General features: G+C 53.0%; 1 protein-coding gene across 2 annotated transcripts in view; it reads left to right on the forward strand.

The window, feature by feature from the left end:
- Positions 1-27,777, forward strand: part of CACNA1E (calcium voltage-gated channel subunit alpha1 E) — a 123,553-nt gene that overhangs the window by 58,598 nt on the left and 37,178 nt on the right. For both annotated transcript variants that reach the window (XM_030953415.1, XM_030953416.1), the window contains exons 8-19: positions 4,426-4,529; positions 15,982-16,097; positions 17,039-17,092; positions 17,425-17,550; positions 17,782-17,991; positions 19,891-20,003; positions 20,243-20,355; positions 20,473-20,604; positions 20,907-20,979; positions 21,340-21,457; positions 22,128-22,195; positions 23,770-23,867. In XM_030953415.1, the coding sequence (XP_030809275.1) occupies positions 4,426-4,529; positions 15,982-16,097; positions 17,039-17,092; positions 17,425-17,550; positions 17,782-17,991; positions 19,891-20,003; positions 20,243-20,355; positions 20,473-20,604; positions 20,907-20,979; positions 21,340-21,457; positions 22,128-22,195; positions 23,770-23,867 (1,325 nt within the window). The remainder of the gene's footprint in view (positions 1-4,425; positions 4,530-15,981; positions 16,098-17,038; positions 17,093-17,424; positions 17,551-17,781; positions 17,992-19,890; positions 20,004-20,242; positions 20,356-20,472; positions 20,605-20,906; positions 20,980-21,339; positions 21,458-22,127; positions 22,196-23,769; positions 23,868-27,777) is intronic.

Genomic DNA, 27,777 nt, shown 5'->3' on the forward strand with positions numbered 1-27,777 from the left:
AGTTGTGTTGAACCTCCTGCAGGAGCAGTGAGCAGTTCCCCACCTCTGCAGGTGGAAGCAAGGCCCACTGAAATGACATCTGGAGAGATCTGGGCACGGGTGGACATTTCAGCCCCACTTTTGGTCAACACAAAGCAGCAAAAGGAGCGACACCAGCAACGAGGGCATGGCCAACGTGGAAGCCATGGGAGCCCAGCGCTGGGAGCACCGTGCCCACCAGCCTGGCTGCTTGGGATGGCTTCCCCCCTGAGCTCGGAGGGAGCTGGCACATGAAATGGCAGGTCTGGTAACAAGTATTTTTAACAGCTCCATCGAGTTGGGGGAGGCACCATCTGACTGGAGAATAGCGAATGCGGTGCCTATATTTAAAATCTGGGGGGAGGAGGGGAGGAAAAGTAAGGCAGGCAGGAATAGGACTGTGAGGATGACCTCGATCTCATGCCATTTCAGAACAGGTTTGGGAGGCAAGGGAGGAAAGTGAATCATGGGTTTGTCAAAGGTAGGTCACGCCAGGCTAACCTGGCATCTCAGGCCTGGAGACGTCTCAGGGCTGCTCCTTGTAGTAAAGGGTTTGCTGTGGGAGAGGGGAATGGGGGAGGGGAAGAGGGGAAGGGGATGTATTGGAACCCTTGCTGCTGAGAATTTTAGATTTTCTGTGCTGACAGGCACTGACCCCCAAGAGAACGCTGCATTTGACCTGAGGCTGTGGAGAAGGCTTCCAAAATTGAATGGTAGAACTGAGATTACAGATGTGTAGTTTGAATAGAAGTGTGTAATATCACATGGTGGAAAACCTAGAGTTTGACGTTTTAGAATATAGTAATATCTATAAAGCAAGATGGAGGTTTTGGGCAGAGGCTGGTCCTTCTTCACCTTCTTCTCCATGGGTTTGGGTGGTTTTGGATAAAAGACCTTCTTCTCCATGGGTTTGGATGGTTTTGGATAAAAGACCTTCTTCTCCATGGGTTTGGATGGTTTTGGATAAAACACCTTCTTCTCCATCGGTTTGGGTGGTCTTGGATAAAATACCTTCTTCTCCATGGGTTTGGGTGGTCCTGGATAAAATACCTTCTTCTCCATGGGTTTGGGTGGTTTTGGTTAAAATATGTTCTTCTCCATGGGTTTGGGTGGTTTTGGGTAAAATACCTTCTTCTCTGTGGGTTTGGGTGGTTTTGTGTAATTGGATTAAAAAGTCTGCATTGCAGGCCACAGGTGGTTGGTTATGGGGTTAAAAGTAAAAATAATTCAGGTGTCATTTCTTAATTGGACAGTTTATCCTTAAAAAGCCTTGAGTGAGAGAGAGCTCCATTTTTAGTTTGTTAGAGTGAAGTGCTGTAGAAGTCACAGTTTGTGAGACTGTGACAGAGATAAGAACTAATAAATCTGAGTTTGAACAAGGCACACCACCCCAACGAGGGGCTCTGTGAGGCTGGCAGGGAAGTGAGCAGCGCTGGGATAGTGTTGAGGGGACAGAGGGGATGTCATCAACTCGTGGAGTCCTTGTGGATGTGTCCTGGGCTTTCCTGCCCCCAGCATCCACTGGCTTCCCAGAGCTGGAGGGACAGAGGCTGCCATCCTGGGCTGGGAGGCCTTTGAGATGCTGGATGCAGTGGGAAATGGAAATCCAAAGCAGCAAAGGTCTCTCCTTGGAGCTCAGGTGTTGTTGGCTGGGAAGCAGCGATGTGGAGGAGGAGAGGGTGAACGGGTGACGTTGCAGTGGCCACGAGGTGGCTGCAGGGCAGGGGTGGCACAAAGGAGGAGGGAGGATGGTGGGATGCAGGTGAGGTGGTGAAGTCTCCGTGGCATCACACAGGGATGGAGTGTGACCCCTCAAATTGCTCACTCCTGTGTCCAGGAAGGATGAACTGAGCCTGGAGTGGAGCAGGGAAGGGGCTGCTGGATAAAATAGGGCAGGAGAGCCAGTTGGGCGAGAGAGAACTGGAAGAACCTTGCTTTGGCCAGCAAAGCAGAGGCTGGAGGTGGCTGTGATTGCTGTCTAGAAATAGATCAGGGTGGAAAGAGGAAGGAAAAGAGCTATTTCAGCCAAAGGCCAGTGCTGGCAAAAGAACAGAGTGGTGTAGAAAATGACCACAAATAAATTTAGGCTGGAAATTTCAGCAGCCATTGGAACATCTGCTTGAGGAGGCTTCCAGTGGGGATAGTGAGTTTTTGGCAGCCTGAGTGGCTGAGAAAGTACCAGACAATGGTATGGAGCCTCTACATCCAGACTGGGCATCACCACTGCCTGGGTTTGTAGGGAGCATTGGGAATCTCTCCCCTGGGAGATTTCATGTTGGGGCTGGGGGATGTCAGCAAAGCTGGCACCAGCCAGGGGGACCCGTGTGGCTGCTGGTGGCAGTGCTGTTCCTGGGGCTGCTGGTGGCAGCCTGGGTGCTTGGGACCATCCCTGAGCTCACTGTGGCCACTGCTGTGTCCTTGGGTATGGCCACAGCTCCCCATCTCTTCCTCTGCCCTAGAAGTGCTCCTCCTGCAGCTGCTGGGTGCAAGTGGTGCTGTGACCTCCCAAATCCCCTTAAAAATCTCTCCAGCCCCCTTTGCCTCCACCTGCAGAGGATCCAGGCACTCAAATGCACAGAGGTTGAGATCACAGTCAGCCCACGCCACCAGAGTCCTGCCAAGCCCCTGCCTCAGCTGTCCCTGCTGCAGGTCCCCAGTGCCACCAGCTCTGCTGCGCCTTGAAAATGGAGAGGGAAGAGGTCTGGGCACTGATAACCCTGGGAAAACTTCCTATTTCCCCCTCTCTCTCCTGCTGGGATGGCTAAAGAAGGGATGGTGATAGTCCAGCTCTGGGGGAAGATGTCTTGTTCTTCTGTAGGAAAGGAGCTCCTGTGTTTCGTATTCCCTGCGACAGAGACCTTGGGGAAAGCCTGTGTTTTTTGGGCAGGAGCCAGTTTCAGAGGCAAGCAATCCTGACATGAGTGGCAGGTACCCAGTGGCATCTTGGCAGGGAGCTGAAGCCCTGCCAAGCTCAGGCTGAGGGTTGCAGGATGCCTTGAAGGCTGGTGCCATGGGAGATGGTGCTGCCAGAGCAGAGCACAACGCCCTGGGTGTCTCTGGAGGGCCGTGGTGAACATTGGCTGTCAGGAATTCCCGTGCATCGTTCCTTCCTCCCTCTGCCTGCTTCTCCCATGGCCCTAAAGAAAGGGGCTGGAGGTGAACTGGAGCTCTTGAAAGAGCAGGATCTTGAGAGGATATGTGTGGTTTCCCTAGGGCCAAAGGGGGAGAGCAGGGAGTCCTTCCAGCTGCTTTCAGAGCCCTTACGGCTGCTGCATGCCTTGTCACTGCCCACATCCCCTGTCCCAGTGCTCTGGTCAGCAGTGCTGGGCTATGCTGGTGTCACCCTGCCTGCCTTGGGTGTCAGGGTGATGGGGACACCCAGCTGGAGTCCCCACTTGAGGGAGGAAGGCTCCAGCACTCACTCTGCTCCTCGGAGCCGCGCTTCTCCCGCCGCAGAGCCTTCCTCAGCTCCTGCACTGGCCGAGCAGGAGATGTGGTGCCAATGACTCAGATGAAGATGAGGGCTTAATTAGCACAGGGAGAGGGGGGAAGAGAGAGAGAAAAGAGAAAGAGTCTTTCATTGCAAGAAGATTGATACCACCTCCCCCAGACAGTCACGTTCTGCCGCATCACCCTCAGCCCGGCGTCATGCGCACCGAGCCTGACACCGGAGGACAAATGGGGCCTGGGAGGGACACAGGGGCACTGCTTTATTAAAACCTCTGGTGAATTCATGTCTGGAGGGATTGAGCAGGGCTCAGCAGGAGCCTTTGCAGCTGTCAGGCTGTGCCCTGTGCTCACAGCTCCAGTCTGGTCTCAGCTCTGTGGCTTTGGGGCATGTGCCTGTGGTGGGAGGGTGTCTGCAAGGTGTTAGTGATGATGCCAGCAGCAAAATGCCTGTTTGGAGGTTTCCCACCATGCATGAAGGGACAAACACTGGCTGCCTCTTCTTTAGATGCCACCTTAAGGCACCCTATCAATCTGTGCAGGGCAGGCCCTGCTGCTGTGGGGCTGCTTTGCCCCATCCTGGTGGATGTGCATGAGAGCCCTGAACCAAAATGCTGGGGGGAAACATGCTCAGGGTGAGCCCTCGCCCTCAGCACCCCAGTTTTGGGCTGCAGGACCCTGCACCTCCAGCTAAACCCATCTCTTACAATCTCTGCAGGGATGGTTGGAGGGGGTGGAGGAGGGTGGTCCTGCCTGATGAGGGCTGGGGCAGGGTGCTGAGGGGTGCCAGGGCTCTTCTGGTGGGGAAAGGTGCCCACCAAGGCTTGGCAGGCATGGCCACATCACCCTGAGGAGCCTGGTGTGGTCAGCCTGGAGCACTGGAGTTAGCACACCCTCCCTCGGCCCCGTCGCTGGTGTTGGAGATGATGTCACACTTGGTTTTTTTCCTTTCTCCTCCAGACCAATGATGCCTTAGGAGCCACCTGGAACTGGCTGTACTTCATCCCCCTCATCATCATTGGATCCTTCTTCGTCCTCAACCTTGTCCTGGGAGTGCTGTCAGGGTAAGCAGAGTGGTCATTCCCTCACGCATTCCTGGCACCTCAGGCTGGTCCCTGTGTCCCTCCATCCCCTCCAAACCCACCTGCCCCACAGCAGGGTCCTGCTCCCTGCCTCTGCTTGGTTCTTCCTCAACGTGGGGAGCTGGGAAAGGGACAGCCTTGAAGATACTAATTATTACTGTCATTTTCACCTGGCTGAAGATCTTCTGCTTTTGGTTCCTTGTGAGAAATGGGGATCTTCTGGCTGCTTGGGACCTGCAAGAGAGGAGAGATCTGGGGGTTTTGTGAAAATGTGTTTGACTCCAGGCTGTTGGTGGTGGGGTGGGATGGGTTGGGGGAGTGAAACAGAGCACCAGGAGGATGTGCCCTGCACTGGTGGGGTGCAAGCTGGCGAGGACAGGGATGCTTGGGGTGCATCCTTGGATAAGCCCAGAAGATAAGATAAGGATATAAGGATAGAAGATAGAAGATAAGGAAGTAGGGACAAAGCAACTGTCCCCGTCCTGCACTTCCCAAGGGAAAGGCAGTTTTAATCCAAGCCTTTAAGCTTGGATTTGGAGACAAAAACTCTTCTTGTCTCCATGACAATGAACTGTGGTTGCACCAGCACATCCTCAGCTGCTGGCAGGGGCTGGTGAATGGTGAGTGTGCCCTCTCCTCCACCGGGGGAAGGTGTGGGCTCCTCTGTTCTGACTCAAGCAGCTCATTTCTTAGCTAATTATGCATCATGGCAAAATGCAGAAGTCATTGTAGTGCTGGTTTGGCCAGATGGAAAGGCCTTAGGTGCAAGCGTCAGGGTGGAGAATGGCCTTGGTCATCTCTGTCCCTTTCCCGAGTGTCCCTGGAAGTCCCAGTGTGATGGTGGTTGTTTCAGGAGTTTCTGGAGTGGCAGGTTGGGGTCTGTTATTGGGCTGAACTTTCCCAGCTCTCATTCTGGGGTCTGTCTGGGTCCAGGGGCTTCACTTTGCCTTGCAGAGAGGCAATTCTTATGGGGGATGAAGATATCCAAGCAGCCTTGGGTGGAATTTCTACTCCTTATGCCACATCCAGCTTGGGCATTTGGGCAAAGTCCAGCTGGGTCTTGGTGTCAAGCAGGAGCTTTCCTACAAAAGCCTGGAGAAGGAAAGTTGGGAAGCTGGGAACAACGTTATTACAACGTTAGAGAATGTCAGTGTAGTTTGGACACCGAGGCTTTTGGTGCTGGGGTGATGCTGAAAGCAGCTTGGGGACACAAACCAGACACTGGCCAGCGGACCACAGCGGGGCTGTGGGATGCCTGGCCATGCCCTGGGTGTTTCCCTGCCCGAGGCAGCGTTCCTATGCCTGCTGGGTTGGATGCAGTTACCCAGGACTCTTCCCAGGCAGCGGCTGGCATTTCCACTGTTTGTTTATTGCTAGCAGGGTTTGTACTGGGGAAAGATGCAAATGGGTGGGTGGCCTAATTGGCAGCAGAGATGCTCTTGTGGTGTGGCAGATATCCAGGGTAAAGCAGGACTGCTCATCTCCCCGGAGGGCTGAGGAAGGTGGGCTCAGGTGGCAGCTGGGCTCTGCCACTCCACGGCAAGGCCACTGTGAGTGTGCCCCTGCCTGGGCGCAGCCACATCCTCTGTGGCTCCGTGGATGCAGCATCTTGGCTGGGTGAATTACCTGGAGGTGCTGCTGGAGCCCTGGAGGAGCAGGACCTAAGGGCAGGAGAAGGTGCTTGTGCACACAAATGCTGTGTGTCCTTGAGTGCAGCAGGAAGGGCCTCGCTCCTTGCTCTGTTTGCTGAGCTCCCCTTGTTTTCAGCACTCACCACAATCCTCTCGTGCTGGAAGAGAGTACTTGGCTCTGCTGGGGGATGGGAGGTGTGACCTTTCCATTGCCCAGCTCTCAGCTGGGTGAACAGGCAGGGCCTGGCCAGATACCCCCACTCGTGGCTGTGCTGAACTGAGAAGAGCTGGTCACTTTGGGAATGAGCTCCACAGAAACACCTCCACCGACGGAATTCTTTCCCTGGCTGTTAGACCAGTGCTTTTGGGGAAGCCAGGCCGTGCTCAGCTGAAATCATGGCCTCTGGGAGCCTCCTTGCAGAAAGCTGGCCCCACATAGCTTGCAAACTGCACCATCTGCATCACTGGATAACAAGGTCCACTCGGGATTTCCAGCATTCTCCTCAAGGTTCTCCTCAGGAGCTGCTGCTGAGCTGCTCTGCCCTCGCCTCATCTCAGCAGAGGCTCCCTTTGGGGAAACAGCCCAGCAGCCAGGGTGGGCCCCCAAGGAGAAGAGGCTGCAGGAGGACATTTGTGTGTTTCACTTGCCACCAGCAGAAGTTTGCCGGAGCCCAGATTTAGCAGCCTCCTGGTTGCGATGAGCATCTCTCCCAACAGTCAGTTCCCCAACTGTTAGGCTGAGGCATGACCTCTGTGATGTAAACAGCCTGGATCCATCTGCTCCTTAAGCACAAAGTATGTGGGAGAGGAAAAGAAATGATTTTCATCACAGGCAGGCTCCTGAGTTTTTCTCCCTAAATACGAACAGGCGCACACGCACTGGAGTCGCATGCAGACTCTGTTAAGGGGAGATGGAGCTCCTCCAGGCAGGGTCTGGGAGAGCCAGTTCTGCTGTGGCTTTGGCATTTGTTGCCGTGTCTATTAACTTCCCCCCTCTATGGGCGCAATTACGGATCAATTAATTCTGACTGAAAGCAGGAAAAGATAAAAAAGTTGGCCCCGTTCCTCTTTGGGAGCAGGTACGGAGCTCAAGGAGATGTGACTGCTCAGCTTTTAAAGCTACACGAGCTGCTGAGATAATCCTGGCAGAGGAGAGTCAGTGGGAGCCAGTGAGGATGGAGCATCCACTGAAATGCCATTTTCTACTTGAAGCTGCCTTGTGGCCTGAAGAATTGCATATGCTGAAGATTTGTAAAGATCTGCTCCCCCTTTTTTTGTGAAATTGTTGAGTTTTGGGGTTGTTTTTTTTCCTCAGCTGTTTCTCACATAAAACAATTTGAAGGTGTTTGTTTGGGCTCTGTCTCTAGAGACCTGATGAGAGCCACTCTGCCCTGTCCCTGGTGCTGGTGTCATGTGCCAGTGGCAGCAGTGCCACCCCAGGAGTGGCCACTGAGGACTCATGCAGAGCTTCAGTACAGAACAGGCTGCATTTTGACTGTTTCCCACCTCCCTTTCCGCAGCCTCTGCAGAAAAAATTTGGTTTGCAATCACCCTCCTCCATTCATTGCAGCATCATCCTTGTGCTGAGAGCTGGGAGACTCCATCCCCACACCCAGTCTTGTGCATCCAGCCCCTTTCCAGGGTGTCAGAGCTGTTACAGCCACTGATCTGCAGAAATAGCAGAGTGGGTGCAGAGTGGAAGGAGATGCTGCCTGGCCTGGGAAGACTGGGCCCTCAGGCCAGCCAAGGAGACCTCTGGAAGCTAACAGCAGAGCAAGAAGTCGAGCACAATGGCAAGAAAAATGAAATCTATCTGCCTTGTACCAAACAAGAGAGTAATTTAAATCCTCCTAATTGCTTCCACTCATCCTGGTGATGTTAAGTCTTTTCTCCCTTTAAGTCTTTTCTGCCCCCCACCCCCAGCTCTTACAGTAAGCCTTTGAAAGAAACGACTAATGTTATAATTAAAGGATCAAATTGGCAAGATTTCTTTGTCTTAAGATCTTTCTTTCAGGTTGGGTTAGCACTGCGTTCGCAGTCTCCGGAGAGTTTTCTTCAGTTCCTTCAGGAGCCTTCTGCACCATCTTCTGAAATCTTTTCACTTCAGTTAATTTGAATTTTTTTCCCCATCCAATTTGGATGCATAACAAGCGATGAATAAAATTAAGTTTTGTAGCAATTAATAATAAGGGTGTTGAGGGAACAAGTGTACATTTTCAATGGAGAGAGGGTTCTTTTTGCCAGCTCCACACAAAAACCTGGACCTCACACGGTTGCACAGGATCTGGTGCTTTGAAGCCAAAAACATCGGGAAGAGGATTAATGTCTCAAAGATTCCTGGAAGGAGAAGTGATGAACATGCAGGAAATACAGGAAAGCTTGTGGGGAGACCATAAATTCCCAGCAAGACGTCAACGAACAAAATTCTTTGCCGTAGGAATGGTCAGGCATTGGACCAGGCTGCCCAGGGAAGTAGTGGGATCACTATCCTTGGAAGTGTTCAAAAAACATGTGGATGTGACATTTAGGGCCATTCTGTAGTGGTGAACATGGTGGATTTGAGGATCTTCAGCTTTTCCAACCTGAACGAGTCTGTGATTCTACACCCGAGAAGTACGGAGTTGGAAGTACGAAAGCTTGGAACCATCACGTTGGCTTTCTCCTGGAATGGTTGTAGGATCTCAGGGTGTGGCTGGGATGAGATGTGAGATGTCTGCCCTTGTGTTGGGCTTGGGAACTCCCTTTTTTTGAAGGAAGGAGTGGGTGTCATGGGGAGGGGGCAGTGATGCCCCTCCCCAGCCCCCCAGCACCACCATGAGCGATGCCCATGCTCCTTGCTTGGTTCTGGGGATGCTCCTTGTCATCACCGTGGTCTTTGGACACAGGCCAGGCAGAGGAGTCTGGGGGGACCTTCATCTCTATTCAGCAGGCAGGTGGGCATCCATATTCATGCCCCTCTGCCGTGCTCTGCTGGGCCACCTTTCTGCCAAGGGCTCCAAGCCCCATGCAAACAAGCTGCCTGACAAGAGGCGTGCGTGGCTGCTGTGCTGGATCCTCTGCTGCTACAGGGAATAATGACTCCTCTTACAGCCAGCTGGGTGAGAAGGGAAAAAAAAAAAAATCCGCAACAAAAAGATGACTCGCTGACTTTCCCCTTTGATTTCTCCTGGCAAATTATTTGCCAGCATGTCTCCGCCACTTCAAAATTGCTCTTATTCCTGCCTCCTTGCAAATCTGCTCGGTGGACTGCCTGTGGTCTGCGGGCTGTGGGTGAAAAGGCTCTGTTTTGATCCTCTCAACAAGGCACTCAGCAGATAGTGCTTGCTTACAGATTGCTTTGGAAGTTGTTTGTTCCAGGTTGTGGTAATTTCTGTCCTCCTGGTTGATGGCAGCAATCGTGTGGCTCCAGAGATTTGAGCCGGTGGATGGCTTTGGAGATGCCCAGTTCCTCCAGGAGCAGCTCCACCCTGGCAAGGGGGTGCTGGGCACTGCTGTTGGGTGAAGAAGGTGTTGACTGCAGTGCTGGAAGCTCCTAGGAAGTTTAATGTGATGAAAGGTTGAAAATTGAAGTGGGGTTTTCTTTCTGTACTACATCTCACCTGCAGCACTGACCACACACCTTTCATCTGTGGATCGCTGTCACATGGAAAAGGAGACCATAAAGATCTTCTCTGCTTACAGAGGGGATAAAAACTGGAGCATAGGAGGGAAAGGGAGGAGTGACATTTTCCCAGCACTGCATGAGCCAGTGGGAGTGATTGTGAACAAAGCCCGGGGCTCTTGAAGCATTGAAGCTGCGCTGCTTATGCCAGCCCTGCCTGATAAGAGTGAAGCACAATCTCCAGCTCCCATCTCTGCTACTTGCTGCTGGGGCTGCCAGACCCTCTGCCACCCTTCTGCAGCTTCTTTGCAGCGTGGGCTGAGTGTGCTATTGCTGCCTTTGGTGCAGCACTGCAGAGTTCTCTGGGCAGTGGGACAGCAATGCAAACCTCGGCGGTGTTATCCTTGGAAAAATGATGAAATTGAGAGTCTACAGCTAGAATGTTTGTGGATCTGTTCTCTGTCGTGGTTGATGCAGCCCAGAACCCTGCTGGATTTCTTTGCTGCAGCAGCACACTGCTCACTCATACTGAGCTCATCCCTGGGACCTGCAGGTCCTTTCCACAGAGCTGCTCCCCAGCTGGGTAGGTCCCAGCCTGTCCTGCCCTCCTGCATTTTGTTTTCCCATGTCCAAAACCTTACATTTGAATCAGAGAATGGCCTGGGTTGAAAAGGACCTTATAAAGATCATCTCATTCCAGCCCTCCTGCCATGGAGAGGGACACTTTCCCTAGACCAGGTTGTTCCAAGCCCCATCCAGCCTTGAACACTTCTAGGGATGGGGCAGCCACAGCTTCTCTTCATGAAATACTCATTAGCCCATCCTTCCAGCCTGCCCAGGTCTTCCTGCAGGATTGTTCTCCCTTCTGAACTCTCCACTTCCCCGCTCAGTTTGGTGTCAGCACACTTGGCTTTGGAGAAATCCAGGTGGACAACCACAAGTTTTCCACAAGGTAGAAGGTACCCATCAGCATCTGCCCCTTCTTGGCAGGGACAGTGATGTAATGGGTCACCTCAGGGCTGGCATCTCCCAGCTGCTTCCCGTTTTACCCTTCCATGTCACCAGCAGCTTGTCAGGTTTCCCCTCCCCAGCTCGTGTGACTGCCAGGGCTCTATGGCTCTGTCACACCCTGGTGACACCGAGCTCCCGCCCCACTGCACGGGGCCCATCAGAGCTGATGGACAGGCAGTACAAGAAACGGGCTGCTGCTGGTTGCCTTTCTTTTTGTGTCCCTTCTCCTTCAAGTTCAGAGCAAGACTTTATCGAGATGGCACAGCTTTGTTAAGGAATCACAGAAAGGTTTGGGTTGGAAGGGACCTTTAAAGGCCATCTGGTCCAGTGACCTTGTTCAGAGGGGTCTGAGGATGTGGGAAGAGACTAGGATCTGACTCCATGTTTCAGAAGGCTGATTTATTATTTTATGATATATATTATATTAAAACTATACTAAAAGAATAGAAGAAAGGATTTCCTCAGAAGGCTAGCTAAGAATAGAAAAAGAAAGAATGATAACAAAGGCTCGTGGCTCGGACTCTCTGTCCAAGCCAGCTCACTGTGATTGGCCATTAATTAGAAACATCCAACATGGGCCAATCACAGATCCACCTGTTGCATTCCACAGCAGCAGATAATCATTGTTTACATTTTGTTCCTGAGGCCTCTCAGCTTCTCAGGACGAAAAATCCTAAGGAAAGGATTTTTTATATAAGACGCCTGTGACATGGTCCAACCCCCTGCCATGAGCAGGGACATTTTCAACCAGACCAGGCTGGCCTTCGATCTTCTCTGACTGGCACTTCAAATGAATCAAGCAATTACCCTCACTGAAACACCTGTGGTCTCCTTCAAAGCAGGCACCCAGCCCCTGCAGAGGTTTTGGTGCCTTTGGGACACCCTGCTGCTGCCTCTGCCGTGGGTTCAGTGCAATAATCCCAGTCTGCAGTGCCAGTGCTACTGTCACTGTCTGTTTAAGCTCAGGTTACAGGCTGCTCAGTCAATTCAACACTCTCACTTCAGTTCCTGTACACCTCCTGGGTAAATACCATCTGATCCCCCCCGTGCAACTGCCTCAGCTGTGTTTGCCACAGCGTCTGTTGTCACTTCTGTCCCATAACCACCTCTGACACCCTCCTGGAGGCTCAGAGGCAGTTTTTCCTCAGACTGTGGTGCTCAAACCTGAAGTGGAGCCATGAGCCAAGACCTGAGGAGAGCAGTGGTGTTACCTGATGTCTTACAGATGGTCTCTCTTGTTATGCATCCCATTATATTTGGGGTTTTTTTCACAGCAGAGTGGTGCTGCTGCTGCCTCACCCTCAGTGTGTAATCCAGTATTTCTCTCATTTCCATCCTGTCCTTTCTGCTGCCTCAAGCTGTTTTAAGGCTGATTTGATAACTGGTTTGGTGGAATCATCTTTATAATAGAGGCAAGAGGTGATGAACCGGTGGCTTTGAAGATAGATGGTTTGTTGTTTCAAAGCATGGAGACCACGATGTTGATGTGACCAGCACTGTTTACCTGCTTTGAACTCAAAAATGGTCTAAAATGTAGAAAAAAATGGATTGCAGTGGCTGTGATACACTTTTCTCTTAACTTGTTTTTGGTTCTTGGTTTTCTTGTAACTGGTTGTTTTGGTTTTTTTCCTGTTTTCTTGTGTTTCGTTTTTGTTTTTTTCAAGAGGGGACCCATTTTTATGCTGGATGCTTCCATGAGTGGTTCTCCCATTGAAACCAGACTTGGGCTTTCCAGTCCTTAGAGCAGATAACGTTGGACTAAAACCATCTCTCTCCTGGTGTGAGGGTGGCTGGGGGGCTGGAGAGGGATGTGCCTGAGCATGGTGGTGTCCCCAGGGGTCTCCTGCCAGGAGCAGAGATGCTCTCAGGCCACGTGAGGGAAATGCCAGGGCTGTGGAGGAGAATTTGCAGGCAGAGGAGGATCAAAGCATCAGTGCTCCCATTGCCCCAGCGGGCTGGGCAAGGGGTGTGGGGGAATGGTGCCCTTGGGAGCAGGAGGACAGATGGCACATTGACCCCCAGACCCCACCAGGGCCTTCAGCAATCGCCTCTAGAGCTCTCTGGGCGTCTTTGGCTTCACAAGGCTGGGCAGAGAGGGGCTGCAGTGACACAAGGTTGGCATCACAGATCTTGACTGCTGGGGCTGGATGTTTTTGAGCTGGAGCCATCAGGATTTGGGGCCAGAAGACCCAGGTGGACAAGCAGAGGCGGAGACTGTGCAATCTGCTGGGGTGCTCTGAGCCCCCTTGCAGGGACCCTATGGGGAAACACCACCCAGGGCTCTTTGCAGGGCAGAATTTGGCCATTCCTGGTGATGTAAGAGAGCAGGAGCAGAGCCCTTCAATGGGAGACAGCACCCGCTCTCTGGGCAATGCCAGGCTGCCCTGCCTGTGACTTGGAGCCTTCCCAAGCATTGTCAGTCACCATGGCTGGCCCTGTTCTCACTCACACACAGTATTATCTCTACCCATTTGCTGCTGCAAATTGGCTCTGAGCAATCCTTGATCTGTCAGCATCGCCTACCCACTCTCAGATGTCACCAGCCCCCGCTGCTGCCCTGCTTGGGAACGTGTCTCTCTGAAATGTAATAATTCATTAAGTCGAGATTAACTTTTTTTAATTCTCCCCCCTTCCCCTTTCTGCCACCCTTTCCTCCTTCTAATGGACAAAAGCAATTAAGCTCCATTAGGGATCAAGAGAGTGGGAAGTGGCTCCCTCAGAGACGCTGCCACAGCTGCATGAACTCTGTCCCTGAGTGTGTGTGGCACCAGCCTCCTGTAAATTAGTGCTCCAGGAGCAAAAGGGCTGCCTCAGGAAAAGGGGGAAAGTGTTGCTTGATGAGCACCTTTTCCAATGCCCCCATTCCCCTCTGCAGGAGGAGGTGGCCTGAGGCTCAGCTGGTCCTTCTGGGTGGCTTCTACCAGGGGCACCTGATGGTTTCTCTTGCCATGCAGCACAGGGAGCTGGAGGACAGAGGGATGGGCAAGCAGGAGGTGGCAGAGAGTGGCCAGGTTCCCAGCTGATACACATCAGGAGGAGCTTCCCAAGTTCTCCCAGTTGCACACAAGCTGAGAGAGCTGGGGTGTGACCATGTTCACAGGGGTCTGAGGATGAGGGGAGAGACGAGGATCTGAGTCCATGTTTCAGAAGGCTGATTTATTATTTTATGATATATATTACATTAAAACTATACTAAAAGAATAGAAGAAAGGATTTCATCAGAAGGCTGGCTAAGCATAGAATAAGAAGGAATGATAACAAAGGCTTGTGTCTCAGACTCTCTGTCTGAGCCAGCTGGGCTGTGATTGGCCATTAATTAGAAAAATCTGACATGGGCCAATCACAGATGCACCTGTTGCATTCCACAGCAGCAGATAATCAATGTTCACATTTTGTTCCTGAGGCCTCTCAGCTTCTCAGGAGGAAAAATCCTAAGGAAAGGATTTTTCATAAAAGATGTCTGAGACACTGGGGTTGTTCAGCCCGGAATGGAGAAAGTTCTGGGGAGACCTCAGAGCTCCTTCCAGAGCCTAAAGAGGCTTCAAGAGAGCTGGAGAGGGACTTGGGACAAGGCCATGTAGTTATAAGACAAGGGGGAATGGCTACCCACTGACATAAAGCAGAGTTGGATTAGACATTGGGGACAAATTCCTGCCTGTGAGGGTGGCGGGGCCCTGGCACAGGGTGCCCAGGGAAGTTGTGGCTTCCCCATCCTTGGAATGTCCATGGCCAGGTTGGATGGGAGTCTCAGCAGCCTGGGGTAGTGGAAGGTGTCCCTGTCCATGGCAAGGAATGAGATGGTCTTTAAGGCCCTTTTCAACCCAAATCATTCTAGGATTTGGTATCTCTGGGGTCTGGGAAAAGTGCTGCCAAGGCTGCCATGGAATCATGGCCCGTGGGGCAGAGCTGGGAGGACCAGAGGACAGGAAACTTCCCCATTGGCTCCAAACAGCATTTTCTCATTCCTTGACATCCCAAATTTGCAAACAAAGGGTGGTGAGGGGTGATTGCACAGCCAAAATGCTCCTGTAGAGCATTTCCTGCAGCTAGAGCAAGGAGGTGCTTTGGCATGGCATGCCCAAAACTGCGAGTGCATTTCACTCTTGGCTGGGGAGGTCCTTCCTTCTCCCCCATCTCCTCCCACCCTCCTTCTCTTCACTTAGGCTGCTTTTCTCTCCCTTGCCTTTTGTTTCTCCGCCCCGCTTCCCTGCCCCAGGAAGAAAGTCTCATTTCAGTCTGAAAGGCAGTGCTGGAGGGGGAGTCATTTGTCACTTAATGCCGGAGCGGCAGGAAACTGCACCTTCCTGGGGTGGAATGAAAAGCGCTTGGATTGTCTGGGGATCTTAAACAAGAGATGCAGGGAACATTCCGGGCTTTCCACACAAACACGCTCACACACACACACACATGCAGAAGCCCACACAGCATCAGGGTGTAATAGCTCAGCTGGGGTAATGCACTTGAACGCTCTCTGCAGCAGACAGAGCAGCTCTTTCCGTTCTTTGGAATAGTTTTTGTTTTTCTGAGGCCTGAGATTGCTGCTGGTCTCTGGGGACAGAGATGTTCCTCTCGCAGAGAGAACAGTGCCATTTACTCTTGGTAATCACGCTTCCCTTGGAGCATCCTGGGACTGGGAAGGGGCTGAGGGTGTGGGATGGAGTTCTGTAGGTGCAGGGATTTGGGGATGGAACAGGGAGTCTCTGTGCTGGTCATCACACCTGGACAGCTCTTGTGAGACCCTGAGATCCAGAGGAGGATAGCCATGTCTCAAGCCCTGGGAAAATACTCCAAGGAGAGTCTGGAAAGGAAAAGAATTCAGAGGAGGAGGTGAAAGCAAGGCAGGACATTCCCTCCTCCATCCCCTCAGTGCCTCCTCACAGTGCCCAGTTTTTATTCCCTGAAGGGACGCACAGAAGCTGAGCTGACTCTGGAGTTGGGTGGCACTGGGATCATCCTCCCTGAGAGGCATCAGCTCCCAGCTGGAGCATGCAGGACTGAGCAACCAAGCAGGGTGTTTGCTCACATCCACCCAGTGCTGCTTTTCTCCTCCCTGATCGTTCACCCATCCTCTAGCATGCAAATCCCCAACACCCACCTTGGTCCCTGCTCCCTGTGCCGTGGCTCCCCAGCCCCCTGGGCATCTTGCTGCCCCTCGGGCCTGCTCTCAGCCCTCCCTTCTGCCCTTCCCCAGGGAGTTTGCCAAAGAGAGAGAGCGCGTGGAGAACCGCCGAGCCTTCATGAAGCTGCGGCGGCAGCAGCAGATCGAGCGGGAGCTCAACGGCTACCGGGCGTGGATAGACAAAGCGGGTAAAGGACGGTGCCCAGGGGACACCTGGGGGGACAGCACACTGCTGCTCCTGTGGGGTGGTGGGGATACAAAGGAATCCCTGAGCCCTGAAGTGTCCAAGGTGCTCAAGGTGATGTTGAGTGCATGGGTGAGCTTGGTCCCACCAGGCTGCAGGCAAGGACATCGCCAGAGTCCTCGTGCTCTGTGGCATGAAATTGTCACATTCTGCGCACGCAGCACGCTGCATCTCCAGGGAGGCTGTGAGCAACACGGCTGCCAGCTGTGCTCTGCCATGGTTTCCCCTCTCCCGGCGTTTGCTGGAGTCCCCTGCAGTGGTGGGCAGTGGGAAAGAAGAGCAGTCAGCAGGGAGAAGGGTTTTCCAGTTAAATCTCCTCCTGGAGCCATCTGGAGGGGATGAACTTACTGGTTCCTACCTCGGGGCTCCTGGACCTGGGCTGGGGGTGGTGGAAGTTCCAGGCTTCCTCCTGACACCAGGCATGACAGCCCGTGGGTGTTGGTTCCCAAACTGCCACAGCCCATGTCCTTGCTTGCTCCTCCTAGGAATGAGGCCAGTGCATTCAGCTCTGGGAAGAGAAGATTTACACTTTCATCCAGAATTTAGACTTGTAAAAGATGGGTGTCTTCAAATGAGTCTTGAGCGCCAGACCTCAGTTTTAGCCCTGGCCTTGAGTCCCAGACCTGCCTACAATTTTCAACTTCCTTTATGAGCTTGATGGCAGTAGAGGGAGAAGGGCTGATCACAAGTAATTCTTCCTTCTGATGCAATGTTTGGTAGCTGCCACTTGTCACCCTCCAGAATTTTCTTTTGGGCCCTTAAGCAATACTTGGTAAGAGTTTGCAATCTAGAGCCAGCCTCTGGGCTGGGAGAAGTTCTTAAGTACCAGGCATTGATGTGTGACAGTGCCTTGTCTCCTGATGCTGAACTGTGTGTTTTGCATAGAGGAAGTCATGCTGGCTGAAGAGAACAAAAATTCGGGGACCTCAGCCTTAGAAGGTAAGACCAGCAATGCCCTTCAAATCTGCCTGCCCTTCCTTCTGCCTGCCTGGAGCTGGAGGCTCAGACCCTCCAGCTGTGATGGGGAGGCCCCAGTGGGGTCTGCAGCCCAAGAGAGGGGTGAGGGGAGGTGGATTGGCACCATAACTCCTGAGAGAGCGTGGATGCTGTGTCTGATCCCACACAAGGGAAAGCTCTGGACTAGCATCACCTGGGTCTCTTTGTCCTGTTACCAGACCTGAGTTCTGACCACCAGGTCCTGATCCAATGGGCTGGCTACGGTCAGAGTTGGGCCACTGAGACTCCAACACTTGTTCCTCTTGCCTTGCCAGTGCTCAGGAGAGCCACCATCAAGCGGAACCGCACGGATGCCATGTCGGGTGACGAGCACTGTGTCGACATCTCCTCCGTGGGCGAGCGGAGGCTGGCGCAGAGGAGACCTCTCCATCCAACCTTGGGTCAGTGCAGTCTGCAGCTTGCTCCCCCCAAACCTCTGTCAGCTGGTTGGGTTCCCAGAGTCCCACCCATTGCGTGGAGAGCATCACAAACCAGCAGCAAAGATGCTGCTAAAGATGCTGCCGCATAAAAACTCTCTGGATGAGTTGTGCCCCATAAGAGCAATGTCCTGTCTCATATCACAGGAGAGGCTGGAGCATCCAACTCCTTGTTCCCCTTCTTTTTTCCTTTAGGCAACCCCTCAAGTCACTCTGGCCTCAAAGGTGCCAGGGTGGATGGTGCCTCCTACTTACGGCACAAGGAGCGGCTGCTGCGCATCTCCGTGCGCCACATGGTCAAATCCCAGGTCTTCTACTGGATCGTCCTGAGCCTGGTGGCTCTCAACACTGCCTGCGTGGCCATCGTCCATCACAACCAGCCAGCCTGGCTCACCCACTTCCTCTGTGAGTGCCTGGCCTTGGTGTGGGTGGGACAGTGTTGCAGCACACCTGTTGCCGGCTGGGGGCTCTGTACAAATCATGAACGGGACGGGGCTACTGTGGAACTGCCTTGAGCTGTTTTATTTTCCAGCATCAGTCTCATTACGTGGTTATGACAATGGGAAGATGCCACCAGCTCACATCTCAGGCAGCAGACCAAGAACTTAATGTTACAACTTACTTTATAAGTTTTTCTGACCAATCCCACAAAGCAAAAGCACATTGACAGTAGTTCTATGCAATCACTATAAGCACAGGTACCTTTGGTTAAACAATGCTTGCTTATTTCGAATACAATACCTGCTTGTAAGCCTTAAAACACAACGCACAGAGCTCTATTATTAAGCTTCAAACTTCCTAATATCTTGCTAGATAAACTTTTCTGTAGCTTAGAGAGTTATTCTATCCAAGTGTTAATACATAGACCATTGTTCTATTTGTCCTTGCTCTTCTACTTTTTAAATAATTTTTCTGCTGACCTATCTCATGGCTGCTGCTTAGCTCTAATCACAGGTTTACTGTCCCTGAGGCCTGCCTTTTGCAGCTTTCCCAAAACCCTCTGATTTTGTGGATTTCCACAATTCCCCCTCTCTGTTCGCCTAAAAAGGAACTTTCATAATCGTGTCGTTTATTACTTGCGTTTCGTAGCCACAGTTGTGCTGGTGGGGAGCTGGGTGGGGAATAACCTCAGCTCCACCCACTGTTGATAACAAACGACCAGTAGAGGTGTTTAATTCAGCTTTGCCCTTGGCTCCATGGCCGCTGAGGGATGTCTCATCCTTGTGAGCAAACACGGAGGAGTTGTGCTGCCTCTGTGTCCTTCAGGACTGATGTGTTTGTCATGAGAGAGAAACACTGCCAGTCTCTGTGGAGTTTATCCCAAAATTGTGAACAGTGGTGATGGAAAGCTTGCTGGAGAACCACCTGTGAATGGGCACAAGCCCTTGCTGGAAAGGTGTAAATTTGCAGGGATGGGACTGGTCATGGCAGAACACCCTGGTTAAAATCCTTATGCAGAGCACAGTGAGGGAATCCCAGGCTTGGAGATTCCCAGTTATGGAGCCTCCCTGAGCCCAGCATGGGCCAGGGAACAAGGTCAGGTCTTGGAAGCACTGCATCTTTAAGGACACTACATCTTTAAGGTGTAGCGTCCTTAAAGGACACTGCAGTGTGGGCTACTGCAGGGCAGCATGGTCAGCCCCACATGTGTCACTCCTGAGCTGCTGCGCTGGGGACAGTGCTGCTTTCACAGACGTTTTATTCTTCCTCACCTTGAAAATGTCCCTGTTGAGCCCCAGCTCTATCCAAATCTGCAGCAGTAGGCTCAGGCCTGCCAGGCTCCCAGCACACTGCAGTGTGGTGTGGCAGCTGGTCGTGGTGAGAAGCATCTTCTGGGAAAGGTGAAGAGCCAGGCTCTTGCCTGCTAAATGTTCATGAAATAGCTGGAAAGGCTTTTCACTGGCTCTTGGCCGTTTGGCTCTGTTTTCTGGCCAAATTCCAGCCATGCAATGATTTTAATCCAGGTTGATAATATTCCCCTACAGTGTCGTGTGGTTGATGCCTTTGCAGGTTTAATGCCAAAGAGCTGCACTGCTCCGTGCTGGCCATGTCTGGTCCTGTCAATCCCCTGGGACACTGGTGCCTCTTCCCTGAATGATTAACTCGTGGACCTGATGCTCTGTTACATACAGTTTTGCTCCTCACAGATCAAATTCCCTCATCCCAAACCCTGAGGGTTTGGGGATGCAGCCTGGTCCTTGACTTGTCCCATCTCTGTGGTGTGCTGGATGCTCAGCTGGTGGGTGCAAGCAGTGTGCTCCACACAGCTCAGTGCCTCCAGCACGCTTCGGTTTTGTCTTCCAGACTATGCAGAGTTCCTGTTTCTTGGGCTCTTCCTTCTGGAGATGTCCTTAAAGATGTACGGGATGGGGCCACGCCTCTACTTCCATTCTTCCTTCAACTGCTTCGACTGTGGGGTGAGCGGCCCCAGGGATGCTGGGGGTGTGGGGGGAGATGCTTGGCAGGGCTCTGCAATGCAAGGCACCAAGGGGGGAATCAGGATGGCCGTCACAGTGGGCAGGGAGCACTTTCTGCCAGGACAGCCTGAGACACCAGGTCCTGGACAGGGTGGTGGGTGCCTCATCTTTGGGGATGTTAAGATTCCCTGCAGCAGGCCATCCTGAGTCTTTGGCTTGTGGCTGCGTCTGCTTCTCAGGTCACAGTGGGAAGCATCTTCGAAGTGGTTTGGGCTATATTCAGACCAGGAACCTCTTTTGGGATCAGTGTCCTACGAGCTCTTCGTCTCCTGAGGATATTTAAAATAACCAAGTGCGTATCCACCATCAGTGCCTGTTACCCTGTCTCAGACTGTGGCTGCAGCCCAGATGCAGTCCCTCCTGCTCTCCAGCTCACTGGCAGTGCTCCAGCAATATCTCTGTTTTCTAGGTACTGGGCATCCCTGAGGAATTTAGTGGTCTCGCTGATGAGCTCCATGAAATCTATTATCAGTCTGCTCTTCCTCCTCTTCCTCTTCATTGTAGTCTTTGCCCTGCTGGGAATGCAGCTGTTTGGAGGCAGGTATGTCATTTCAAGGCTGAGGAACAGGGGTTTCTTGGTGTTAAAGGCAAGTGATGACACCCTCTTCAGGAGCCCAGCAAGACTGTACCTTCCCCCTCAGTGTCCTCCCACACAAAAATCCCTGCTCCAGGGCTGCCTTTGGGCTGTGTGGCTCTTCTAGCCAGGAGACCTTCTGGCTTCTGGCACCAAATGCTCAGGAGACCTTTTCTAGAGTGGAGAAAGGTCCTGCTAAAGAAAACTGGTAGCGCAGCAGTCAGGGGCTTGGTGACCTTGGTATTTTACCCACCTGGTTCTCTTCGCAGGTTTAACTTCATGGATGGGACTCCCTCGGCCAACTTTGACACCTTCCCTGCAGCCATCATGACGGTGTTTCAGGTAGGAGCTGGGCTGCCGGGAGACCCAAGCAAAGGGACTTGGCACCACTGGTTTCTCCCCCATGGCTGGGAGGGGCTCCTTACACCAAACAAGCTCCCCTCTATCAGCTGTTGCTTCGTCCCTCTCCTGCACAACAAAGCGGATGGAAGGAGGTGGAAACTCGTCCACCTCTGTTACAGAAGGTGAAGAGTTTCAAAACTCTTCTGAGGAGGCTTTAACTCCTCATCAGTGTGCAGTGGGATGTCCCCCAGGTGCTGCAGAGCTGGGTTATCCACTGCAGGGGATTCCTGTACCTGGTGGCACAGGTGTGCAGGGGATGGGCAGTGCAGGTGACAGAGCTGCTGCCCGGTGTCCCCGCAGATCCTGACGGGCGAGGACTGGAACGAGGTGATGTACAACGGCATCCGCTCCCAGGGAGGCGTGCGCTCAGGGATGTGGTCCTCCATCTACTTCATCGTCCTCACCTTGTTTGGGAACTGTATCCACTGGGCTGCTGGGCTTTCCGTGCTGACAACCCCCCCTCCTCACCCTCTCTGGGGGTATCCCCCTCCCCTTCTTCACAGAATCCCAGAATAATGAGGTTGGAAGGGACCTCCAAGATCATCAAGTCCAACCTGTGCCCTTACACCTCAACCAGACTATAGCACCAAGTGCTGTGTCCATTCTTTTTTTAAACACATCCAGAGATGGTGATTCTACCACCTCCCTGGGAAGAGCATTCCAGTCCTTTATTATTCTTTTGGTGAAAAACTTTTCCCTAATATCCAACCTACACCTTCCCTGATGTAGCTTGAGACTGTGTCCTCTGGCTCTGTCAGTGCTGCTTGGAGAGAGAGACCGACCCCACCTGGCTATAACCTCCCTTCAGGAAGGTGTAGAGAGCAATAAGGTCACCTCTGAGCCTCCTCTTCTCCAGGCTAAACAGCCCCAGCTCCTTCAAACATTCCTCATAGAAATGTCCTTCCCCTCCCAGCTGAGGCACACCCACCGCACCCCTGTGGGTGCCCCAAGGGCAGAGAAGGAGCTGTGGGGAGGGGCACTGAGGGCTGTGGGATGGGTGAGGGGTTTGTGCCTTTGGCTGGGCTCCTTGGGAGCTGCAGATACACATGTCCTTAACACACGGCTTGTGCATCCTTAGCTGCTCTCAGATACTCTGCTGAACGTCTTCTTGGCCATCGCCGTGGACAACCTGGCCAATGCCCAGGAGCTCACCAAGGTACGTTCCTGCTGCTCCTTCTCCTTCTCCCGGGGAGAGAGTGGGGGCAAAGCCATTTAGGCTTTGATTTAGGAGAATGTTTAAACCTGCTGGTCTTTCCAGGAATACCCACACTTCAAGTATGGCTTTATTTCTCCATTTAAACTCCCCAGTCCTGTTTGCCATCAGTCAGATGAAGATAACCCTCGTCTGTTGGGTGGGACCTGATGTGGGGACTCTTATCTGCCCAAGCACTCTGGACATGTGGAGTGGGAAGCACTTTCCAGTGGTGCCAATATTTATTCCCCATTTGCCCACAGATGTGGGCAGCAGATGTGATTTAGGATGCAATTTAGGCTGGTGCTAAGCTACTTTTTTAAACCATGCTGGGGAATATTTGGGGAACTCGGAATTTTTGAGGCACCATCTGGATAATGGTGAGCAGGAGAGAGCTGCAAGGGTTGTGTCCACTCTTTGGAGCAAACCAGTGACCCTGTGGTGCCCAGATTTTTGTGGAGCCCGTGCTATTGCTCACGTCCCTGGGGCGCACTGGAGGCTTCCATGCAGGTGTAAATCTGACCCCAAAGGGAACATGGTTTGCCTGAGGGCTGTGTGCAGGGGTCCTCCCACGGTGGGAGGGTGCAGATGGCTCCAGGGGAGCCCCACGGGTATCAGCAGCATCAATTAAGAGAGCGCTGAGTTTTTGAAAAGGCTGAATGCTCGCTAATGACTCCTAATGACATTCCTTGCTCAGGAGACACAGCCGTAGTCATTAATGCAATCCGGGCTCTGCCGGGGTCATTCATGGATGCCTTACCTCCCACTCGGTTTGGGGGATGCCTGTCTGGCCCCTGTGGCTGTGAAGGAGGGAGGGCTGAGCTGGTCTGTGCTGTCTGGGGTTGTCCCACCATGCTCAGCCCAGCCCTGGAGTGGGCTGGGTTCACTTTTTTGAGCAGCCCCGATGCCTTGGGGAAGATCTGGTGTAGTGAGGAACCTGCATCCCCACAGCACAAGGGAAATAAAGTGTCTCTGGAAGTGATGCCTTAAAAAAATTTTATTTTTTTTTCAAATCCTGTACTGCATTACTGCACGACTCTAAACTCCATACAGGGTGTCAGCTGCTGTCTTCACATTTTAGACAGATAAAACAATCCCTCTGGGCCTGAAACTCAAGGACACCCTACAACCTAAGACCCCAGAAATATGAACAAAAAGTGAACTGGAGGGGAGCAAACTGGGGGAATATGGCTTCATTACCTGAAGCTGTAATTGGAGGATTGACGCCTGATATGTGAATGGACCAAACTTAAAATTGTCTGAAAAACTCGTGACCATCATCCATCTTGGGTGTAGCTGCTCTGTGAGGCTTTTGTCTGCCCAAAATGTGCCTATTGAAGGCCTTTAATAAATACCCACTGTATCCTCTTAACCTTGTTCCGGGCAGCCACTCCAAGGCATCAGAAGTACAGATCCCCCTCAATCCCTCGAGCCTTGGCGTCAAGGCTTGCCCTGCACATCCCTCACTGCTCCCAGCGGCTGAGCTTTCCCTCAGAACCCCAACACCCCACTGAGCAAAGCCCCTCTTTTCTCTGCAGGACGAGCAGGAGGAAGAGGAGGCCTTTAACCAGAAGCACGCCCTGCAGAAAGCCAAAGAAGTCAGCCCCATGTCTGCCCCAAACATGCCTGCTATCGAGTGAGTGCCTCCCCAACACCCTCCTGGTGACTCCCCCGAGCCCAGCCAGGCTCAGAAGGGCACAGAGCTGCAGCACAGCCTGGCCTGGCTGGTTGTGGGGGGCTGCCAACATGAAAAAAAGGGGTCCCCACATGGGGCGAGTCCCTCTCTGGGCATCTTCCTGGAGATTTTGGTCTAGGAGTGTGCTCCCCATGAGCAGCAGTGCTTTTGGAGAGGTGACAGCTCTCCAGGGAGCTCCTGAAATTGCCACCCTCTACACCAAGCTGCAGCCTCAGTGCTCGGGCATGGCAAAAATATGCTAAAAGAGGCTTTCTGCCCCAAATATAGAGCTCAAGCACTCAGGGCTGATGGTGGGAGGCTGGGGGAGGAGGAGGAAGGCATCTCAAGTTATTCTTGAGGAGGGGTGATATTTGTTCCTGGGGAGTGTTTCTTCATGGCAGAGCTGCAGGAGAGCAGCCAGGGCTGGGGGAGAAGGGAGCAGTGGTGTCACAAATCTCCCTCGGGCTCCTTCCTTGGGAGCCAGTGCAGTTAGGAAAGATGGAGCGGGTTTGTGAAACCATGTTTGATTGTTCAAAAATTTGATTTGGGTGAGAAAAAAAAAAAAGCCCCAAACCACATAAACCTCCAGCATGGTGTTAAGAAGCCTTGTCTCTGCATTTCAGCAGGAGAAATTTCTGTTTTTTCCTTCCTAGCTGCCTTTTTTCTCTTTATTTTGCGGTATCATATGGTCTAAATCACATAAAACTTTCAAAGTCAACATTGGAACGAGGCGTTTTGATTTGTTTCCCAAAACAGTACATTTCAGTACAGCTGAAGGGATTATTTTATTTTTTTTTCCCCTCTTTTTTTTTTTTTTTATAGAATCCCTTCCCAGGGAATTTTAGGTTTCGTTATGCTTTGAAACCCAGCCAAGCTTGTACAAGGCAGAATCTCTTTGCAGATTTGCTGAGAGAAACTGCTGTCTTCAGGAGAGTGCTGATCTGGGGGGGTCAGAGGCAGCCTTGGGAACGGCCCCCTCCCTGCTTTGGCAGTGCTGGGATGCTGGTTTTAGGGGCAGCAGGAACAGGGTGTGCTTGTAAGGCCTGCCTGATCCCCCAGCAGCCACAGATTTTACCCTGGGTTGGGGCTGATGGGGTGTTCGTAATAAATCTGTCTGCACAAGGACTAGGGGGTTTAGGGGAGAGGTGGTGGAGTCTGTATGCTGGCTCTGTTTCCGGATACCAGTGGGAATGTGTTGGATAAAGTGAGGGAATAGAGAGCTTTAGGCAGCGGGAGAGGCTGAGGAATGGACAGATAGGAGAGAGGAAGAGGGGGAGATGGAATATATTAGGGCAGTAAAGGATTTGCCCACACTGCACATCCCTGATAGAGCTCTCTAGCCATTGCCAGACAGAACTGGTTGGGAAAAAAAAGATCTTTTCAACCTTTCCTTGTTGTTCTGGTGGCATTGAAGGGGAGGTGTTGATATTCATGGGGCTTTTTTCCAGCTCATCAGGATGGACTGGGGTCAGGCCCAGGCAGTAGACGCCACGGGTTAGGCTCGATGATGTAGTCAGCTTCAGGTTTGGTGTGCTTTTGGTGGTGCTGAGCTTGTAGAGAGACCACACCGTGGTGGCCAGGGCAGGGCAGAGCAGAGCTGGTCCAGAAGGCAGCTCAGAGCTGGGCCCTGCCTTTGGCAGCTCCATTTCCCCGCGGGTGCCTGGTGCATGCAGGCTGGCACGGGCATTCCTGCTGGCAGAGTGGGCATGGATGGGTGTTCCCACATGGCCAGGGATGGTGTGGGTTCTCTGTGTTTGCACACCTGGGTGCAGCTGGCTCGGGGCTGCCAGGTGGGCACTGCGCGCGTTGAACAATGCACCGGCATGCATTGGTGCTGGACGTGCTGCGTGGCTGTGTCTGGAGGCTCTGCAGCTCATTGCGGGGATGCTGTGGGTGCTGGCAGCTCCAGCCCTGCCTCCAGCGTGGCACTGAGGCCTCCCCATGCACGGGGATCCATGGAGACCATAAGCACTGGCATGACTGGAGCAGCTCTCCCGTGAGCTGGGCGGGTTGAGGTTGTTAAGCCTGGAGACCTTGGAGCACCTTGAGAGGGCTGAAGAGGGATTTCTGACAAGGTGTTTTTTTGATAAATGATAGGACAAGGAGGAATGCCTTCAAACTGTTGGGAAGTGAGCCTGCCAGAGCTCAAGAAGCATTTGGACAGTGCTCTCATGCACATGGTGGCATTCTTGGGGTTGTCCTGTGCAGGGCTGGGAGCTGGATTCAGTGATCTTTGTGGGTCCCTTCAAACTCAGGATGTTCTGTGTTTCTATGATTGCATATTCTCAGGGCAGAGTTCTTGGGAGCTGTGTGCATCTGAATCCTTTCTATGCTGAGGCAAAGGTTAAAGCCTGGAGTCTCAGCCTGGCAGCCCTGTTAACTTGCTCTGTGTGGGGGCTGCTCAGGTGACAGCAGCTCTGTGGCATCTCAGCCTGGCCTTGTGCCTTGTGTTTGCTGGGGGAGTTCACATTCCCCTCTGTGCTCCCAGGGCAGCAGCAGCTCATGGTGGTGCCTCTGAACATCTCAGGGCTGGCCTGATGCATTGCTCCCTCTTTCCAATTGCCTCGTGATTCTTGGGAGAAGTGAATTTGGAGCAGTGTGAGACAGCGGTTAAGTATCCAAGGATGTCTCGGAGGTCCTGAAGGACTGGAGCCTGCACTGGTGTGGGGAAGGCTCCCAGGGAGCAGACTGCCAGCTTGAGTGTGCCAGCCCGTGACCAGTGTGCCCGTGGGGGCTCACCGTGGATGCCCAGGGCCAGGACGAGCCCTGCCCAGGGAGGGGGGACAGCTCTGTGCGCTGCCCACACGAGTGGAAGGAGGGGATTGAACCCGTTTGTTTTTCCTCCGCAGAAGAGACAGGCGGAGGAGACACCACATGTCGATGTGGGAGCCACGCAGCAGCCACCTGTATGTGGGCGGCGGGGGCGCGTGTCCGTCTGTGCCTCCTGTGCTGTCTGTGCGTCCGTCCGCGGGGCCGGGGCACGCCCCGCTCCCCTCGGGAGTGGGAATTCATTGTGTGTGTGTGTGTGTGCTGTATCCGTGTGCCCCGTTTTCCCCACTGTGTGCGGATCCCCGTGCGCGGTGCCGCGGTGCCAGCGCCCGTGGCTCGCTGCCCGTGGGTTTGCAGTGGGGTGTGAGCAGTGCCCGTGCCCGTCTGTGCTCCTGGGTGCTTTCCCTGTGCCGCGGGGGTGTCAGGAAGGGCACGTCTTGTCTTCTCCAGGGTGTTGTTGCACCACGCTGCAAAGGTGTTGGTGGTGTAGCCCAGAAGCCCAGTGCAGCTCCTCAAGCCTCAGGGCTGGCTTTCTACCCAGGATGTGCTGGGAGAGAGGCGAGGAGAGGTCCCTGGGTGCAGCAAGAGGGCTTGGCCCATATTTAAGGTGTCCCCAGGCAGTCACTCAAGGGGAAGGTGGTCTCTGTCTGTCTGGGATAGGGCAAACCAGGATGCTGGCTGCTCCCAGAAGCTGGACGTGCTGCCTGAGAGCTTCAGGGCAGCAGCGAGGCTGCTGGGGCTGGTCATCCATCAGCCTGATGCTTTCTGAAGGGACACAAGCACACTCCCAGCACCAGAGGGACACTGATGAACCACCCAGCTATCTATAAACTTGGCCCTAGCCTTCCCCCTATGACTAGCCACCCTCATAACAGGACTGCGAAACCCACCCTCCGTTTCACTAGGCCACCCCCACCCCACTAATCCCTGCCCTAATCCTAATCGAGACAACAAGTCTACTTATTCGCCCATTAGCACTGGGTGTGCGCCTAACAGCCACACAGCAGGCCACCTTCTTATCCACCTCATGTCTACAGCCACAACAGCCCTGTTCTCCACAATACCAGCAGTTTCACTCCTAACCTTACTAGTTCTCTTCTTA

Source organism: Camarhynchus parvulus, chromosome 8 (assembly GCF_901933205.1).
Source record: "Camarhynchus parvulus chromosome 8, STF_HiC, whole genome shotgun sequence".
Taxonomy (NCBI): domain Eukaryota; kingdom Metazoa; phylum Chordata; class Aves; order Passeriformes; family Thraupidae; genus Camarhynchus; species Camarhynchus parvulus.